The sequence below is a fragment of the Zingiber officinale genome, chromosome 2A, assembly GCF_018446385.1.
Source record: "Zingiber officinale cultivar Zhangliang chromosome 2A, Zo_v1.1, whole genome shotgun sequence".
In the NCBI taxonomy this organism is placed as follows: Eukaryota; Viridiplantae; Streptophyta; class Magnoliopsida; order Zingiberales; family Zingiberaceae; genus Zingiber; species Zingiber officinale.
Window position 1 is genome coordinate 137,406,595 of NC_055988.1, and position 21,384 is coordinate 137,427,978.

General features: G+C 39.3%; 1 protein-coding gene and 1 non-coding gene across 2 annotated transcripts in view; both read left to right on the plus strand.

The window, feature by feature from the left end:
* The window catches only part of LOC122042415 (uncharacterized membrane protein YuiD-like), a 32,876-nt gene extending 26,394 nt beyond the window's left edge, over positions 1-6,482 (plus strand). The window contains exon 5 of the mRNA XM_042602527.1: positions 6,188-6,482. Coding sequence (XP_042458461.1) covers positions 6,188-6,244 — 57 coding nt within the window. The 3' untranslated portion in view covers positions 6,245-6,482. The remainder of the gene's footprint in view (positions 1-6,187) is intronic.
* Positions 6,483-12,557: 6,075 nt separating this feature from the next.
* On the plus strand, positions 12,558-12,667 carry LOC122044670. Its single transcript, XR_006129694.1, has one exon. It is a non-coding gene; the product is annotated as a small nucleolar RNA R71 (small nucleolar RNA).
* Positions 12,668-21,384: the final 8,717 nt, after the last annotated feature.

A 21,384-nucleotide genomic window follows, 5' to 3' on the forward strand; every position in this document is an offset into this window, starting at 1 on the left:
TCCGGCGATGATTCCGGTGAAGAGCGACCTCACTCTGATACCACTTGTTGGGACCGAAATGTAGCTAGAGGGGGGGTGAATAGCTCGTCGCGTGCTTGTGTGCTTCGTTGCTTGTTTCTTCAGAGATGTGCAGCGGAAATATAAAGAAACAACTACAACAATGCTAACAAATGGATTTTACTTGGTATCCACCTCACAAGAGATGACTAGTCTAAGGATCCACGCACACACACACACACCTCCACTAATAAACACTTCTTTTCGGTAACTACCGAAGGCGGAGAAGCCTTACAAGACTCTCAATACAGAAAGAAAGGAAAGGGAACAAAAGTATAAGCAAAGCTTACAATGAATACAAGAAACCCTAACCCTAGCTTTCTTCTTCTTGCTTTTGATCCGCCTCTTGACTTGGAAGAGTCTCCAAGAACCTTCAAGAACTGGCGATCTGGAGCTTAGAGAGAGCTGTGGAGTTGCTGTCGAGGATGTGAGATGAATCGGTGAAGTTCTACCGAAGGAATCGAACACCTGCGGCTTTAAACGACGCCAACGGTCGAATCCCGATCGATTGGATTGCTCCCAATCGATCGAGGAGGTTTTGGATCAATCAATTGATCGATCCAGAGCGCCTCTGTGCTCTGGGAATTTGCCTGGATCAATCGACCGATCGATCCAGGGCTTATCGCGACACATCGTAGCTTCCCCAATCGATCCACTGATCGATTAGGACCTCTGGATCGATCCACTGATCGATTTAGCAGGCTTCTGTGCGCTCGCGACTGCCTCCCAATCGATCTACTGATCGATTGGGACGAAAGCTTCTCGCAGGGACTCTCCAATCGATCGGCCGATCGATTGGGTTCTAGCCAATCGATCGGTTGATCGATCCAGTTGCTGGTTTTTGCCCAAAACCAAGTCCCAAGCCCCCAAACTAACATCCGGTCAATCCTTTACCTGTTGGTTCATCATGCCTAGCATCCGGTCACCCTTGACCTGCTAGGACTCCCTCACCAAGTGTCTGGTCAATCCCTTTGACGCACTTGGACTTTTCCTCATCATGCCAAGTATCCGGTCACTCCCTTGACCTACTTGGACTTTTCTTCCTCGTGCCAAGTATCCGGTCAATTCCTTTGACCTACTTGGACTTTCACCAGATGTCTGGTCAACCTTGACCCATCTGGATTTCCCCGTGCCTGGCTTCACTCACCAGGACTTCCCTTCTGCCTAGTTTCACTCACTAGGACTTCTCTTCTGCCTGGCTTCACTCACTAGGTCTTTCACCTAGCTTCACTCACTAGGATTTTTCTTCTGCCTAGTTTCACTCACTAGGACTTTTCTTCTGCCTGGCTTCACTCACCAGGTCTTTCACCTACCTTCACTCACTAGGATTTTCACCTGGCTTCACTCACCAGGATTTTCCTCTGCCTGGCTTCACTCACCAGGATTTTCATACTGCCTAGCTTCACTCACCAGGACTTTCCATCTGCCTGGCTTCACTCACCAAGACTTTCCAGTCCGCCTAACCTCCAAGTTAGGACTTTCACCTGGCTTCACTCACCAGGATTTTCCAGTCAAGTATCCGGTCAACCTTGACCTACTTGACTCTCCATCACAATCTCCACACATGAACAATTGCACCTGCAATCTCCATGTGTTGTCTACATGTATTGTCAAACATGTATTGTCAAACTATCAAAACATAAACATTTAGACTCAAGCTTGACCCAATTCAAGCTCAGTCAAACTAGGTCAACCTTGACCTGGGGAATATTGCACCAACACTCTCCCAACAATAAGATGGTACGGACTGGGTTGTTAAAGGCGCGCCTCAAGCGCGCCTGAGGCGTCAGGCGCACAAGGCGCTGAGGAAAGCGCCTTCGATAGCGTGAGGCGGGCGCTGTTCGCCAGGCGCGCGCCTAGGCGTGCCTGGGCTCGCCTAGGGCGCTTTCGCGCCTCACAGAAGGCACGATCGAAGCGCATCGCGCGATCGTAGGGCATCGCGCGATCCTTCCCGTTCACGATTTCTAACCAAAAAACCATTTCAAACTTAATTTGGTTTGGAATTAGGGCACGGAGAAGAAAAGGAAAGAAGAAAATAACGGAAGGAGAAGAAGAAACCTTGCTGAAGAGTCGCGCCATCCTCCACTGCCGCCGCCGCCGCTGAGTTGCTTCCGTCGCTGCCCAAGTATGCGTTGTTTCCTTCTTTTTTTTTTTGTTTTTCTTCACTTCATCTTCTTCTTTTGTAATCTTCTTCGCTTCTTCGCTTCTGTAATCTTCTTCGCTTTGCTTCTTCGCTCCTCTTCGTTTTCTGGTTTTTTTTTTTTTTTTTCTTCTTCTGTTCGCGTTTTCACTGTTCACTTTCGTTTCTTCTCTCTTATATCTTCTTCCTCTTATTTCGCTTTTGTTTTTTCCCTTCCCGTTGAAGGCAAGACAGCAGCATTCTTTTTTGTTTTTCCCTTCCCGTTGACAGCAAAGCAGCAGGCAGCAGCAGTTTTGTTTTTTGTTTTTTTCCCTTCCCGTTGACAGCTGCTGCTGAGTTGTGATGCTGTCCCATTTCTGCTGCTACTGTGATGCTGTCCCCTTTTTTTTATTTTTTTATTTTGCTGTTTTCTTTTTGTTTTTTTGTTTTATGTTGCTGGGACTAAAAAATTGTTGCTGCTGTCCCTGTTTACTGGTACTTTTAGCTAATTAAAACAATGTGCAAACAATGTGCTTATTGGTAATGTGATGTGCAAATATTTTCTCTCTCTTTTTGCATAAGCAATTCAAGCATGTGATGTTGTCCCTATTTTTTCTTTTTATTTTCCTATTTTTCTATTGCTGGTACCAGTGGTACAGTACTTTTCTATTATTGTTGATACTAGGTACAGACATACAATAGTTTACCATTCCATTAATTCATTAATTTTTTTTATTTTGTTTTTAATTTTTTAGGTTATTTTCTTGTTCAATTATCATGGAAGGTAGTAGTGATACTCCAACATATATATCAAAAGATCCGGCATGAAATTATTTTCAAAAAGTTAATCCGAATAACAAAAATGATTTGATTTGTAACTTTTGTCAAAAAGTTACAAAAGGAGGTATCTATCGTGCAAAACAGCATCTTGTTGGAGGGTTTCGAAATACTACGACTTGCAAGAAATGCCCGCCTCATGTACGTGAAGAAATAAAAAATTTCATGGAGAAAAAGGCGGAGAAAAGCAATCTTTCTAAACTTGCGACATTAGATTTTGAGGATGTAGACCCTCTTGGTGATGATATTGATATGGATGATATTGGAGCTAAAGCTGTACCGCCTATAAGTACAAGTACAAGTTCTAGATCAGTGAATATGCAAAAAAGGCCAAGACAAATAGGTCCAATGGATATATATTTTGCTCCTAATGTGCAAAAAATGGTTGAAAGTAGAAAGGGTAAAGAGAGACAAACTACGATAAATGAGGCATACAAGAAAGAACTGAGGGAAAAAACTTGTATGGCTATAACTGAGTGGATGTATGATGCGGCAATTCCTTTTAATGTTGTTAACTATTCAAGCTTCAAAAGGATGTTGGACTTGGTTGGCCAATATGGTGTAGGTCTAAAAGGACCTAGTTATCATGAGGTGCGGGTTCCTTTTCTTAAAAAGGCTGTTGATAATGTGACTAATGATTACATTAAGTCGTGTGAAACAGAATGGGCAAAGTATGGTTGTAGTTTGATGGCAGATGGGTGGACAGACAAAAGGCAGAGGACATTGATTAATTTTTTAGTGAATTCTCCTAAAGGTTCAGTTTTCATCGAATCGGTTGATGCTTCTGATTATGCAAAAACTGGAGAGAAAATATTTCAGTTACTTAATCGATTTGTGGAGCGTGTAGGAGAAGTAAATGTTATTTCAAGTTGTAACGGATAGTGCAAGTAACAATGTACTTGCTGGTAAGAATTTATTTAATTTTTTCTTATCATTATGCTTTTTCTTATATATGTTAAAATTATCTAGTTTTCTAACTTCTTTTATAGGAAAATTATTAGAAGCAAAAAGACCACACTTGTATTGGACTCCTTATGCTGCTCACTGCGTCGACTTGATCTTAGAAGATATTGGGAAATTGCTTGATTTTAAAGCAACATTGAAGAAGGCAATGAGTGTGAATGCTTACATTTATGTTCGCCCCGGCATGGTAAATATGTTGAGGCAATTCACAAGACAAAAAGAGCTTTGTCGGGCGGGTGTCACAAGATTTGCTACTGCTTTTCTCACTCTTGAAAGGATGCACCTACAGAAGCAAAATTTAAGAAAAATGTTCATTTCAAAGGATTGGACAGAGAGTAAATGGGCAAAAGAAGCAGCGGGGAAGAAGGTAGCTAAAGTCATCATGAAACTTAGATTTTGGAGCAGTATTGTGCATATTTTAAAGATATATGGGCCTTTAGTCCGTGTTCTGAGACTGGTTGATGGCGAAAGAAAACCTGCAATGGGCTATATTTATGAGGCTATGGATAGGGCAAAAGAAACAATTATGAAGGCCTTTAAGGAGAAAGAAGAGAAATACAAAGAAGTGTTTGAGATCATTGATAAGAGATGGGAATGCTAACTTCATCGGCCTCTGCATGCTGCAGGACATTATTTGAATCCAGAATATTTTTATTCATACACAGATTCAAATATATGTGGAGAAGTGGTGAATGGTTTGTTTGAAACTATGGAGAGATTGGTTTTAAACGCTGCCGAGCAAGATAAAATCACTGCCCAGCTCTCTATATATCGAAAGGCAGAAGAGCATTATCTCCAGCAGAATGGTGGGAATGCTACGGAGCAAATACCCCAGAATTGCAAAAGTTTGCCATTAAAGTGCTTAGCCTCACTTGTAGTGCTTCTGGTTGTGAGCGCAATTGGAGTGTATTTGAGCAGGTATGTAATAAATATAAATGTAATACTATTAGTATGTTACTTTTATAAGTAGAAAATATTTTTTGTTATACTTATTGTGATTTTTGACATTTTGTAGATTCACAGCAAAAAAAGGAATATGCTAGCTCAGCAGCGCTTAAATGATTTGATATTTGTGAAATACAATCGTGCCTTAAAACTTCGGTATGACGCCCGTGATAAGATTGACCCCATCTCTTTGACAGATATTGATGATAGTAATGAATGGTTGATGGGTAGAATGGATGGAGAAAGTGATAATGAAGAAGATGAGTTGGTTTTTGAAGGTGATGACTTGACATGGGATGTCGTTGCTAGGGCTAGTGGAGCTGAAGAGCCTGAATATTGTACTAGAGGAAAAAATATTGCATCCATGACCTCTAGTTCACATGTTAGGCCTAAACAAGTCGAGAAGGGAAATACATCTTCCTCTATGAGACACTCATCTCTAAGACTTCGAGATGAAGAAGAAGAAGAAGAAGAAGAAATTGAATCTGAAGAAGATGAAGATAAAGAAGAAGAAGAATACAATGAGGATGATCTTGAGCTTGATGATTAATTTGACTTATTACGCTTGTTTTGATGAACTTTGTTAGTTTAAATTAGAAAGTTGAAACTTGAAAGTTTGAAACTTTTATTAATTTTATCATGGTGTTGTTTTACTTGTTATATTTGATATTGATGATGTTGCTTTACTTATTATATTTGATATTGATGTGTGTGGAATATTAATAGTTATCATATTTGATATATTTTATAAGTGTGTCAATAGTTTAGTAGTCATCAACCTCATGTTCAAGAGGCGCGCGCCTCACGCCTCGGGCTCTATGAGCCCTTTGCGCCTCGGTGCGCCTCGCGCCTCTAACAACACAGGGTACGGACATGTACTTAGACGACTAATAAATACTCCAGTTAGGTAATGTGAAACTATGACAAGTGTACATATCAAACAAGGAAGAGGAAGATCAAAAAAGACTTAATTAATTACAATAAAAACAAGATAAAATTTATGTAAATATAAATGATGATAGTAGGGGATAAAACTCAATGGCGTAGAAGGATCCATATAGCTGACTTCACCTAGTGGATAAGACTTGATTGTTGTTATAGATGCTCCTTCAATCTAATTAGTTTTCAATTTTAGCTTGGCTAGAGATTATGCTCTTCTGTAATTAGTTTTCAATTTTAGCTTGGCTAGAGATTATGCTCTTCTGTAATCTGTTTGTATATTCAACTTATTGATTTATACTGAGTTTCCAGCTATTTCATATGCAGGTTTGTGCAGGTGCCATCCTTGGTTGCTTAGTATCGCTTTTCATGAGATCACAGTAGTTGCACTTCATTAGTTGAAGCCGTCTTCACAGTTTGGTCTCTACAAATCTCATTCGAACCTTTTTCTTCTCTGCACTAGATTATTATCTTTGTTTGTGTGAGAATAGCTTTCATGCTTCGTGTGGAACGATGTGGGAATTCTGTCACTTATGCGAGATGCATTTCGAGACAGAATTACGGTATACATTTCTGTAAAGACGACCAAATATTTATGCACTGAATAGGTGATTTTATTTAAGTCTTTAGTGCATCCATAGCCAAATAAACATTTTCCAACTGCTTCACCATAGCATCAAAAGCCTTGGCAAAATTACGTAATACCATAATTTTTCCAAACATTGTTATTTACTTTTAACTAAATTACATATTGCAATAATTTTTCCGAACCTGTTATTTACAGTAAATGAGGAGGGTCTTCGGCGATATGGAGCTATGGGAAATGATGGCTCTGTATTGCCTAAGTTGGGTAAGTTCTCATTCTCCTCTGGTGGTTGAAGTTTTGTTTACATGGTTCTTGGGTCTTCGAATCCGAGTATGGACATCGCCATGTCTCTAGAGGATCGAAGATGAGGTCATGGAGAAATAGACCCTTGTGAGCACTTTGGCTTGCTCATGTAGGAACCCTCCAACTTATTATAATTGCCTAGGTAAGGGACGCATACTCGCATTGTGGTGCTTGACGCCAAAGGTGGTGCCAGAATCTAACATTATAGGTAAATGTTCCTTTCGATCTAACTCGACGGTTGAGGAGACTGAGTGGTTGAAAGTTTTCTATATCCTTAGCTCCCGTGATCAGTTGCCAATATTGGGAAACCTTAAAAGTAGAATTCACAAGCTCTTCGACATCCACGAGTCCTATTGATCTTCCCTGAGCTCAGTGAAACATATACCTGTTAGACAACTCAACGACTGAAAGTTTAGAAGCGTAATTGATAAATACACTCCTTGTTGTCATTAGAGTTCAATCATACTTTCAAAGTAATCAAACCACTGTGTCGGTAATGGTGCAGCTGCAAGACACAGATTAACCAAGTATTCGTGATTTGATTCTCAGTTATAGTGCATTGCATGATATTTTCCTAGTGGGATGAAAAATCAAAGACGTTAGCTGCTAAACAAGAAGTTGTGTGTACTTTCAGATTTACCTTGATAGTCAATGGGAACTTTTCGTGGGATCGGACCGGTCACTTTGAAGACTTAATTGTATAAGTACCCCAAGTGATCAAGAGGAAAACATAACGGACGAGAAGGATAACATGGGAAGCGAGCCGACTAACTCGGTGCATCCTAGAGACAAGAAGCTGTGGAAAAATACACCGATAGAGCAAGAAGAATGTGCACGGTGCTTCTGAGGGACGAGAAGTCGGAGCGAAAAATTGCTCGAAGAGAGAAGAGCGAAAAACTACCAAAAAGACTATTTGTCATTACCTTATACATGTACCAGATTATAGGGTTTTGAAAGTTTAAGGCTTTTGCACCTGAGGGATCATAAGGACCCTTTCTTGTTAATTTCCCCCAAAATGCGTCGGAGTCAAAATCCTTGTGTGACCTCCTATCTCCTCTCGAGGAAATTTCAAACCTAAAATTAAACTGTTTTAGGGTACATTTGTACTCATCGTTAAATATCCTAAAAAAATAAGGGGGCATTTGGTACGCGCGTTTTCCATTTTCATTTTCTGGAAAACGCACGTTTTCTGAAAAATGGTGTTTGGTTTGCGTTTTTCGCGCGCGTTTTCTAAAAAATTGACTATCGTTTTCTAGAAAAACAGAGAATGACAAAAAGTCATTTTCTGTTTTCTAGAAAACGCGCATTTTCCAGAAAATGAAAATGAAAACGGTGCAAACCAAACGCACCCTAAGTATCTCAAGATAATTTTTTCAAGTTAGCACCTCAACATCCAATGAACTAAGAAACTCAAGTGTGGTCCTAGCATAGGTGGGACATCGAATACTAATCAATTTGTCCCACCGCACTCTACTTATTATCCAATTTATGTCATTCTTGATCCCTAGAATCTCCATCACATTATCATCTATATACCTAGTGGGTGAGATCTTTCATTTAGCAAGAATTTCAAAGCAAAGTTTTTGAATGGCATCATGAAAGATAATACCATAAGCATTGTCACCTTTGTCGCGGGCTTTCTCCACTACATTTTCTTTCTCTTTTCCTTGCGGTATAGATGATTCTTCTTTCCTTGATCTCTTCATGATCTCTTTGAATTTAAGGTTAGGAAGAGAAAATCTGGTTCAAGGAGGAGAGTTTTAGGGAGGAAATGGGTAGAGGAGAAGGTCTAGGATTTGAAGAAATGGATCTAGGGTTCACAAGAGTAGGTCTAAGGCACGAGAGGGAGAGTTTGAAGAAGAAGGCTTGACGATCTTGCAATCTCTTGGTGAGTAGGAGTGAAGAGAATAGTAGCACGAGAACATGGGAATTAGGGTGCGGGTGCATGGATTTTGGATTGGATTGGCACAACACGGGTGTGCCGCTGGGCACGAGTGCCCATGGCAAACTTATAGAGTCGGGCATGGGTCATGCCACTGGGCACGACCACCCATGATGAAGCACCTGGACCGGGAATGGGTCGTACCACTAGGCATGACCGCCCGTGTTCATTCCCTAAACTTGGCACTTGCTCCGAGTTCTCAATTGGTGACCTACAAAACCAATCATCTAGATTAGAATGACTTCAAATCAAATTTCATCAAATTAAAAAGACAAAAAACTACAAAAAAAAATATTTGGATTGTCTTCCAAGAAGCGCTTGCTCATGGTCATTAGCTTGACCCCTTTTCTTGAACTTCAACTTGGAGCTTTGGCCTTGAGGGGATTCCTTTCCCCTCCTCCAAGTGTTCTAAATTTGATGGATTCTTCTCTTGGTAGAGCTCTAACTAGAATGATCTACTTGTTGTATTTTGAATGTTCTATATTAGGCCTCGTATCCGGAGGCCTCCCAAAATGCTCCTCCTAGTGTTTAAAATTCTCTTCCTCTCCTTTTTGGTCTTCAAGGAAATCGCTTGATACTTTAGAGAGGTCAAACTCTAATTTATTGTGTCCCCACTGTGAAGGAGAGTTTGTGATTCTTTACATCAATGCCGACTTCAGTTGTAGCTAGGAATGACCTTCCAAGTATAATAGGGATCCGGGAATCTTCCTCCATTTCCAAGATCACGAAGTCAGTTGGCACCATAATTCTCTTGATTTATATAGGCACGTCCTCTAAAACTCCCAAGGGATATCGATATGAGTGATCGGCCAACTGAATTGTCATAGCGATAAGTTTAAGGTCTCCCAGACCTAGTCTCTTGCATAAGAAGAAGGACATTAAGCTTATAGTTGCTCCAAAATCATAGAAAGCTTTGCTTATCTTTTTGTCCTTGATGACACATGGAATGAAAAAACTCCCTGAGTCTTTCAATTTTTGGGGATGCTCATGTTGAATTATTGCACTACACTATTCAGTAAGTGCAACAGTTTCATAATTTCCTTCCTCCTCTTGTGTCTCATGATCTCTTTCAGAAACTTGGCAAATTATGATATTTGGTGCATTGCTTCAATTAAAGGCACCTCTACACTAATTTTTTTTCATCATCTCCGGAAATTTGTCAAACTCTTCATCTTGTTTTACCTTAGCCACCAACCTTTGAGGAAAAGGAATTGGAGGTTGGTATGTTTGAGTTGGAGGCTTCAACAAAGGATCTTCCCTTGACTTCTCGTGCTGATTTACTTCCTTCTCCACAACCTTGGGTTCTTCCATGGATTTATCTTCCTTAGCATAATTTTTTGGTTCTTCTATTGTCTTTCCCCTTCAAGTCTTGGAGCACCTTTCCACTCCACAAATTCGTGAAGTTATAATGTTAAATTGGGTTTATCTCCGATTGCCTCAAAAATTTTCCAAGGGTTCTTGACATTGTATTGGCCACTTGGACAACTTGAGTTTATGTAAGAACTAGGGCATTAAACATGTGAAAACGCAGCAGAAAACATCTAGTTTCTCCAGAAGATCCATGCGAAAAGAAACCATATACTAAGATTTACATGAGAGGGAGTTATACCTTTGTTGCATGCCCTTCGCAATCCCGACAACAACGTTTCTTTAGATGCAGATCTTAACGTGATCAAGTGGTTACGCCTCTATGGTATCCACACGAACAAGCCTTGTTTGTCTCACAAACTCACAAAGTGGAGAATAAAACAACCAAACATTGTGCTAGCAACCCTTCTTGAGAGTTTCGGCCAAGTGGAAGAGAGGAGGAGGAAGAAGAGCAAGAACACCAAAAAAACTCATCATCAAATGAATCCAAAAAACCTCTTTTTATAGATTCATGAAATTTCCTTATGCCTTAATGTCAATTGCCTTAATTGACATTAATATTTGTTTTCATCCAATGAATCCAAGGCATCCAATGCATGAGCAATTCAAATTGTTCACTCTTCATTCAATGCATTCAATGCATGAGTAATTCAAGTTGTACACTACTCTTTCTTCATGAATTCAAATTCATGAAATCACTTAATGAGTCCAACTCATTAATCATCAATCCAATTTACATAATGAGTTTAATTCAAATTGGACTCAATCCAATAGTTGGATCCAATTGAGTCTAACTCAATGAGTCTAATTTGAATTAGATTTAATCCAATGATCCATCATATGAATTCATCTCTATTGACTTGTTCTTTGTGTGTGACCCAATAGGTTCTCGTAACATTAACAATATATCCAAATCAACATTTAGATATATAAGCAACGAATGGTATCTAGCAAGGCATCATCGCTACCCAAGTGACGAGAATGTTGAAATCCGACTTAATCTTTTCGTGGCTATTATCTTGTATGACTCAATCCTTTTATCCTTGATATCTAGATTGATCAATGAGGCATAGAGCGTGTCATCCTCTTATCAATCTTTGTGTTTCTTGATCTCTAAGTAGACATATTCAATCAAATAAGCTCAATATTATATATTGACTCATTTAAGCATGGTCATGCATTCTTGTATCCTACTAATCAAGGGGCCCACATATATCACTTCCATTATATGGAAGGGATAGATCTCATCTACATCACTCACATCTCTCCGCATAATTTATTGCATACCAGTGATCGATTTTATGGTCCACCCTGTTACGGGTGACGTTTGTCGATACCAAAGTATATAGCTCCTTATGTAGGGAATCGTAGTAACTTCAGATCTAAAGACTATTCATACTAATAGTCACATAAGAATATTTATGACACTCATATAACGATCCATGAAACATTCTCATAGTGGGTCATTCAGTATATATTCTCTAATATATACTCACATATCAACTTGATATGTCATATCCATGACTTGTGAGATTAAGACATCAGTTGATCTACATGCTAGTCTCAACGCATTAAAAAAATGTTTGACTAGAAATAGTTAAGAGTAGTGTTCTATATATATCTACAATATCTCACTATCAATTCATCCAATTGATATGTTATAGATTAGAACCTCCTACTCTAGGACATTATTATACTTATTCATTTGACATTGAATTGAAGTAAATATAATAACCAACTTTACATTTATTAATAATGAAATATGATACAAAAGGAATCCTTTACAATTATCTTATAATTGGTATTAGGACTAATATTAACATTTTCCAACATCTTCGTATGACTATTCAAGCTATCCACTGAAGCCCTCAACTCTTGGATCATTCATGATTGGAGTGTTGCTTACTAAATTTCTAATTAGTTATAGATTGAGTTACAATAAACTGCTCCATCATCCTTTCAAGATTTGACTTTTGTGGTTGAGGTTCATAGGGTTTCTCATAGTTCCCTTGGCCTTGAAATTGTTCTTGGTTGGTGCGGTATGAAAAATTTGGGTGGTTCTTCCATCCCGGGTTGTAAGTGCTCGAATAAGGGTTGTTCATTTTTTTATTAATGTTGTTAATTGCATTAACATGCTCCACTTGATTCCCTTGTATGGATGCTAACGTTGAACAATTTTTCCCTTCATGCTCAAAATTTCTACAAATTTCGCAAGAGGCAATAAGGGCACTGGAAGTATTTAAATTCATTGTGTCAAGTCGCTTGCTCATCTGGCTGCCATCAAATCTACTTAGCTTACTTGATGCATTCCTGGAGTTTGAGTTTGAGTGCTTCTCTCATTAGCCCATTGGTGGTGGTTGAAGGCTACACTTTCTATAATTTCCTCGACCTCTTCTAGAATCTTGTTCATGATTCCTCCTCCAACGGCTAAGTCTAATGATACTTTAGCAGAATATGATATTCCATTGTAGAAGGTATGGATAACTAGCCATCTTTCTTTCCCATGGTGAGGGCATTGCTAAAGTAAGCTCTTGAAATGATTCTAAGATTCAAACAAAGACTCCCTATCCTTTTGCATAAAATTGATGATCAGATGTCTCATGAGGGAGAAACTTAATTGTGAATGAGACTTTAGTCTCACATTGAGAGTTTTAAGATATTTTGGTTTGTTTATATTGATTCACATGCTTTGATGATATGAACAAATAAATGGGAAGAGACTCTCTCTCATGCATGAATATATGTGAATGGAGAAGAGGTGGAAGAGGGAAGAAACTCCATTTTGAATGAGACTTTAATCTCACATTGGGAGTTTTAAGGCATTTTGGTTGGTTTATATTGATTTACATGCTTTAATGATGTGAACAAATAAATGGGAAGAGGTCTCTCTCACGCATGGATGCGTAGGGGGGTATAAATCTAGGTCCCGGATTGCACTGAACCAAGTTGACTCGTGTGCGAGCACGACTTGCGCACGCCAAATGCCGGACCGGTCGGGGTAAAATTTGTCCAAGTGGAACAACCAATATTTTGTCACGTAAATCTTTTTGTTGCTTGTGTAACGAATACATTAAAGAAAAATTAATACAACCGAGTGAAACGTTGACATTTCACAGCTGACAAATAATGATCATTAAACGATCATTAACGTTGTCCATTAGTCTAAGCTCCTATATAAGGAGGTTGCGACCACAGGCAAAAGGTTACATGTTTAAAAAGTTGAAGCTCTCTACCTACGTTTCCCTCTGTCGTGCTGATGTGCGTAGATTTTATACATTTGTTTAGCATGTTTTAACACACATTCTTATGTTCTATACATGCTTTATCTATGCATTTCCATGCTCTTTGCTTTGCTTTTAGCATAATTATTATTTTTTGTTCGGAGATCTGCTCTTGTGTATTTTATGCTTTCAGGAGGTGAATTTGGAAAAGAATTGATGTTCGTAGCCAATTTTACGATCAAACGAAGGAAAACAACATCGACAAATAAGTGTCGCATAGCCTTGCAAAGGGGAATGACCCTGGCCGTATGGTGATGACAGGGTCGTGCAACATCAACAGCAAGAGAGAGTGCCTAGGGCGTGTGGAAATGGCACGACCATGCCACCTCTTCAAGCTAGCCAGTACACAGCCGTGTATGACTGCACAGTCGTGCAGCCTTTCCAGAGCCAAAAAAATGGCATGGCCGTGTGTGCCACACGGCAGTGCAACACTTCCAGAGACAAAAATTGGCTAGGCATTGTGGATTTGCACGGTCGTGCAAGCAGACAGAGGCAAAGCATGGCACGACCGTGAGAGGGTCACATGGTCGTGTGACCTTGGCCGAGAAGAGGAATGCCCTGGTCGTGTGGATCTCACACAGCCATGTCTTGGGTCGTGTGGCGCCCAAAGCCCCTCTTCTATATATAGGGCTTCTCATCTTTGAAAAAGGAGGCTCTCCCTTTTGGGGAGATGAGTTCTTGGGCGTGATTTCCATTGATTAGGAGGCATTTTCTGTCCAAGATTCGACTCCAAGAGCAGTGGATTGATTCCGAAGATCACTCGTCGTATTGAGATAAATGTTCCTTTCTATCTTCTTGGTTTTGATTGGAATGTCTTAAATCCTCTTGTCTTCGGTTCTTTTCTTATTTTATATGAAGTAGATTCTTTTGTTCTAAGATGGAGGAAGTATTTGTGATGTAAATTGATGTAAGATTCATGTATTTGCCATCTTCTTGATTCAAGGATGTTGTTATGTTTTGTATCAACCAATGTTGTATGGATTATTGTGTTTTGAGCCCTAATACCATTCTTGATTGGTTGTTTGTGTTTCTTGTGAAATCTTTTAGAAGAATTCTCTAGATTGTATTGTCGCGAGGTATCGTGATAGGGATGCCCCATTAAACGGACATTTAGGGGATTGCTTTGAGGGGGTGAAGCAGGAATCTCCAAAGAAGTAGGATGGACTGATGTGCTGAATTCTATATCTTTATGTGGATTGATTAGTGATGTTTTTCTATGTCGTGTGATCGCGGGGCGTTGTGACAGAGCTGCCCTATTAAACATGCTTCATAGGGATCATTACTATTTGATTGCTTAAGGTTTAGATAAGAGCCCTTGATCGGTGTTTTCTGCAGGAAATAATCATTGACTTCTTGCAAACACATTTCAATTAAGGATAGGATTGGTAGATCGCTTTACATTAATGAGTATCACAAAGAAACCAAATCTCCTAGAACCTTCACAAAACTAAGTTTCTACACTTAACCTTAACTTTAAATCTTTAGTTGTTTCTTAGGACATATAATCTCCTGTTTAATTGTTTAGTTAATTCGCTTTTGAGACATTTTTAGTGATTATAACCAGTCCATGTGGATTCGACATTCTTTTATTACTGGTGATGTAACCGTACACTTGCGGTGACGTAACACGTGCATCTCTTGCTTGGCGGAGTGCCTGTGATAGCAGTCGGGTATCTCTCAGTTTGCCGTGACCATCAGTGCTTGGAGGGGATCACGGTTCACCGTTGTATACTGAGAAACAGACAACCCGAGGAATCCTCAAAGCATAGCCGGAAGTGGAGTAAATCTGCTTCAAGGAAACTTCGACCCTCGCAGGCCTCGGTCCATCCACCCGCTCGAATTCCACATTCGCTCGACCGCTAACTTGGTTGGCATTTTTGTCCGGTCGCTCAATTTGCTTGGTCGACCTTTGCATTCGCTCGGCCGCTTGCTCGCCCGATTCTCCCGTTCAACTGCACACTCGCTCGACCCTCTGCTCACCTGGCCGCTAGCTCGGTCTGCTCGGCCGGTCACTCGCTCAATCGCTGGGTCCACTCGACTGCTCAGCCCCTCTGCTCACCCGGTCGCTTGCTCGGTCAGTTCGCTCGGTCGCTCGCTTACTAGCTCGATAGTTTGATCACTTAGTTTGCAACTTGTTCGTCCAATCGCTCACTGACCCGGTCGCTTGCTTGGACCGCTTAGCTTCTTTGCCTTTAGGTCGCCCTACCTTCCACTATAAGGCTAACTGGCCGCTCGACCTATTTGCCTGGTCGACCAATCTACTGTTTGCCCGCCCGACCCTTCAGTCCGCTCAGACTTTGCTGCTCGGACTCAAAGCTCGGTCTGCACTCAACAATTAGCATAAATCAGCCTCTGCTGACAGCCTGAGATTATCTGCTCAGATCATCTCTATAGATAAGTTGAATTTAATTTCGTGTAATTTAAATTCAGCAAAGTCCCAAATATCTCTGACAGATTATTATTTTTTCTAACAAGAATTTGCTTAGAAACCTTAGCTCACATTGGTCCCAAGTGGATATGCATTCTGAAAGTAGTGATAAAAACCACAGCTTGGCTTTGTCTCTTAGTGAAAATGAGAATAGCATTAGGCATATAGCTTCAATAGAAGCTCCATTTTGCTTCAAGGTGCCACAGATCTCCAAGAAATTTGCCAAGTGTATATTCGGATCCTCTATGAGTGCTCCACTGAACTGGGATTACTGAACCATATGAATTAAAACTGGTTTAAGTTCAAAATTATTTGTCACTATGGTAGGACGTGCTATACTTGATCTGAAACCCTGAACATTGGGTGATAGATAATCTCCAAGAGGTTTGTTGTTATTCATCGCGAGCAAATTGGGGATGTTCTGATTTAGATTGTCTTCTACTGTTTGCTAAATTCTGAGTCTTTCATGAAACGTTCAATCAATTTCTGAATCGAGAAGTAATAAATCTCCTTCCCTCGAGGCTCTATGCATACACCTTTTCTTTTGAAATCCTGAAAGAAAGAAATGAATAGGATAAGTAAGATTAAAAACAAAATGCAAAGTAAGAGCAAAATACAGAGTAAAAATAAAACAAATAATAAGAAAAGAAATGATCTAATCTAATTAGTTTGATATTCAGCTAATATCAATCTACGTCAATCCTCGACAACGATGTCAAAAACTTGATGTGTGCAAATTTATAAATATACAAAAATGTCGTCAAGTAATGCAAAGATTGAATCCACAGAGACTAATGATCGAGTACTAACTTACTAATCACACTTAATTGTCTAGACCAAATCAAGAATGTCGAGTGTCACAAATGCAATTATTGAAGTATATTTGCGAAAAGAGAACGAAGAGGGTGAGAGAGAGAAGGAAGTCAGAGAGATCACAATAGGAAGACAGAGTCTGATCAAAGTGAATAGTTAGAGAAGGCTAGGAGACAGAGAAGGTAGATAAGGCGGAAGAAAGAGAGTCGGAGAAAATGAACCTAAGATTTCGGTTTCACCTCTATGTTAGAAAACACTTGATCTATGTCTTAGTTCTTGTCCTTAATATTGGCTTATGTTGATAGACCATCTATGATATTCGATGTAAACTTTTACTTCTACAATGGTGTATCAGCCCTAATTATTGTCTACTTTCAAAAGAATCGTAACTAATGATTGTAACCTAGGGGAACCCTGTCACTAGATCTCACGATCTCTAAGTATCCTCTTTTCCTACTGTGTGGCGACGAATTAAGTTTGATCCATTAAACTCTATGACATCCTAGGGTTCCTCACGGTATACCGAGTTGCACTTTCGTATCTAACTCTCTACATCTCGGTTTTATACGGATCGAAAGGTCATGTTCTCCTTTCAGTTCATCCCTAAATCCTCATGGAATACGAATCTCGTACTTTTGGCATCGAGATTGTGTTAACGTAGCCAAAATCCGATACATCATAGAAACAAGGTAAGAAAACATGCATAGATTAAAGAAATAGTGTCTACATCACATGGAGATTATTCCCTAATCCTAGAATCCAGGAAATTACCTCATAAACAAGGGATTATAATCACCAAACATGATCAACAATATCAAACAAATAGATTTGAATCTAGAAAAATAAAGAAGAGGAAGAAAAGCTTAGGATTGCTCGTGAATTTTCCTCCTAGTCACTCTCGATCTCTCCTTAATGTGCAGATGGATCTAGAACGCCTTCAAGACTCCTCCTTTAGCCTCCTTGGGGTCCTTAGATGCCCCAGATCGAGATCCCCAATCCAATAGAGAATATCCCTTTATATAGTGCTGGAAAACGGGGCGTCGACAAGGGTCGTGTCACTTGGCACGGGCACTTGTGTCAGGCGTGGAGGCACTAGATCTGGCAGGCCACAGCCTGTGCTACTGGGCACAGGCGCCTGTGGTAAACTAGCAGAGATGTGCACGACCCATGCGGCTAGGTACAGGCAAGTCGTGGCAATCCAGCCGAGCGAGACACCATTGTGTCGTTGGGCATGGGTGGTCTTGGCGATCTGGCAAAGCCGGGCACGAGCACAGCTCATGTCGTTGGGTACAGGCAGCCATGTCTGGACAAGGCTTCTTCCTCTTGTTCTCTTTATTCCCTATTTCACTCCAACCTTCATTCCTATCATCTAAAATATATGAGAGCAATATCTAGAAGTAATAAAATATGAAAATAAAGCATAAAATCAATATATCACAAATCATACATGCAAAAGTAGGCCGAATGTATCATGAAAATGCGATAAAAATCCTATATACATCACACTTATCACATAACTCAAGTAAATAACAGTATATGAAACATAATTGAAAGAGAGTAAAATTGAGTTCACATTTCAAAGAATCAACAAAGCTCCTACAATAATATGTTATTTATTACTTCCATGTACCACATGAACCCAGTCAAATAACAAACTAACTAAACAAGAAATAAAGTACAACTGAACCACACAAACCTTGAACTTTCTGTACTTTCTCCATAACCTTATCCTTACAACCTTCACAATGTATACTGACTATAAGAACACAAGTCTACAATTAAAAACAGTACTGATTTATATGTATGAAAGCCAATAATTTCTATAAATAATATAATTCTCATTTCATTAAAAAAACATAAACTAAAAATTAAAAACATTATCATTGAAGAAATCACAATGAAATCCTGACAATAATTTTCTTGGTGTTGATTTCTTGGCAAAGCTTTGGATATATCATTTTGATATCCTCAGGGTATAACACAACTAGAGGTGCATGGTTTGTGGCCGAGAGGTCCAGAGTTCAATCCTTGAAATGTTATTACTTGGGGTTAGCATCTCAGCCATGTGTTTTCAGTTGTGTATCTGTATTTATCTCCCTCTATATCCGTAGGACCGGCTCTAGGGGCACGGTTCCATATTTGGATATGTCATTTTGATTAGTCATCACGTCAAAGAGTATGAGTTATCTAAAAAGATTCTTAATAAATAAATTACAAATCTAAAATCATTTAACTGAACTCTTACTAGTTTCTTTAAGAACTAGAACCCTAATCAGCGATCTCTAACCCCTTAGAATCGAGGACAAATAAAGCCAACCTTATTCCTCGACTTTGTAGGATTGAGGAGTTATCCCAAACAACCATAAACCTGGGAAACAATAATGTAGAGGTAAACAAGCATAAGAGAAGGCACATATCAATGGCAAATAGCAGAAAAGCGATCAATCCTAAGTCAAGTGTCAAACCAAAATTAAGAAAAGAAACATGTTTTTATAGGAAACTTACATCGAGATGCTATTGCATGATCCTAGGCCTCTTCTTCAGCCGTAGAGGGGCTTCATTCCTTTAAACGCTAGGTAGTCCTGTTCAATCTCCTCACGGGATTGAGAGATTGAGAATTTCCACATATCTGCTCCATCTGATCTCTGGAGATTGAGGATCATGCTCCTACCTCAGATCCCTCGCTTGGTCGCTTCACGCAGGACAATTTTATCGTTAGCAAAGGGGAAGAAGAGGGATCTAAGGTAGGAGCACGATCCTCGGTCAGAGTGTTGCACACAACCCTCCGCGTCCTCAGATCTAGGGCCTTGCCACCTCAGCCACCATTGGAACTGAAGGGAAAATGCTTCTTTCCGTTGCCTCCTCTCCTCCAGCCTTCGTCGAAGGGGGCGAGATCTTGCCTGGAGAGGCTGGCAGGTAGATACTCGTCGTTCGACTGATCCGATCGGATGCGGGATCCTCACTTGTGCGTGCGATATCGGAGAAGGGGTGGTTGGAGCAACGGAGGGGTTGGTCACCCCAGATATGCCGGGGAAGGTGAAATTATGCAATATCCGGACGAGGGTGAAAAGCTAAGTCGTTCGTGAGCAACTTTCAAATGGCTTAATCAAAACTAGACTTGAGCTCGAGCTGAACTCAAGTCGAGCTCGAGCTGACTTGATTAGAAATCGAGTCCACCTTGAGCCTAATTATTACTGCTCGATGTCAGCTCAAGTCAAACGAGTCAATAATAATATATATATTTTTATAATATATAATATATTAATTTATTATTAAAAATATGTAAAAATTAAAAAATATTCGAGCTCAAACTCGAACTCATAATTAAATATCGAGCTCTAACTCAACTTTACATGCTCGAGCGAACCAACCAGTTTGAGAGCGCCTCTAACCTGTCCATAGGGCATAGCACAGCTGGGGCGCATGGTTTCGTAGTGAGAGGTCCAAGGTTCGATCATCGGGGGCGTCTTCCACCAGTCAACTTGAGCACTTAACCTTCAAGAAAGGTTAACTCTTCCTCGTTCTTCCTTTTGGATGATGCTCATGTTATCTAGAGTTGAGCTCATTCGAACCCAACTTCGATCTTCTCTTCGAGTAGGCTTCCTCCTTGGTTTCTAGTTCCTCAAACGTCATCACGTCCTTCCCGTCCACTAGTGTACTCTTCTACAGCACTTCGTCCTACGGACGCACCAAGCTTGTCGACTCGCTTCTCGTGCTATCCTTCTTGCTAGTCGTGTCTTCCACTCGACTTCCTATATTCCTAAGCTCTTGCACATCTAGACACAAAACATTAAACACAATAGGACATAACTTGATTTGGTTTACCACATCAAAATTTATCTTTAAAAAAAATTAATTTGAAATTATATTTTTCTAAAAAAATCATAAAAGATCTTGAATATTTTTATTCTTACATAAAACTTAATTCTTTATTAGAGAAAAATTAAGTGTTTCAAAAATAAATTTTTGAAATAATTTTAATTTTAAAAAATCTATTTTTTTTAGAAAAACCATATAAATAATATAAAAATTTGTTAGTTGATAATAAATTCATTTTTCAGAAGAAAGGCATTGACATAAAACATGAAAAGGAAGCATGTGAAATAATTAATTTTATAAACAATTAAAGTAAATTCAATTTATTGTATACATGACAACTAATTATTAACCTAAGCATGATTTGGAAACACAAAATAAGTTTCTACCTATTAGATTTATCGAATATTTTTTAGGAATATATTTTCTAACTACTTTTATAATTTGACCCCTATAATTCCTAATATACCAATTTAGCCCTCCATTATTTCTAAATTTTGAAGTTGATGAAAAAAATTAAGCATGCATCATTTTTTTCAGTAATTCTATTTTTTCTTTTAGTTTATCATTTTCAATTTTCAGTTTATCAAAATTTTCAAAGAGACATGCTTTGGCTAAAATAGTTTTTTAAGTCTAATTTTTTCCTTTTTAATTAATTATTCTTTTGTTTTAAGTTTGCATAAAGATTCAAACATTAACTTTATACCTTTTATAGCTTCATAAAGTTGGTTAGTGAAAGAAGACATATCTCACTTACTATGTCGATCTCAAAGTTTGACTCTCCCCCTTCATCGCTGCTTTCTTCTGAAGTAGCTCCCCCTTCATTGATGTTCTCCGTTTGGTAACTCGCCATTAATGCAAGCACAGCATATGCTTCGACCTCTTATTTGGATGACGATGATTCATCCTACATCGCCTTAATGTTCTTGTGCTTCGTTCATTTTGACCTTTTGTTCTTGTCTTTCTCCTTCAGTTTTGGGCAACTGT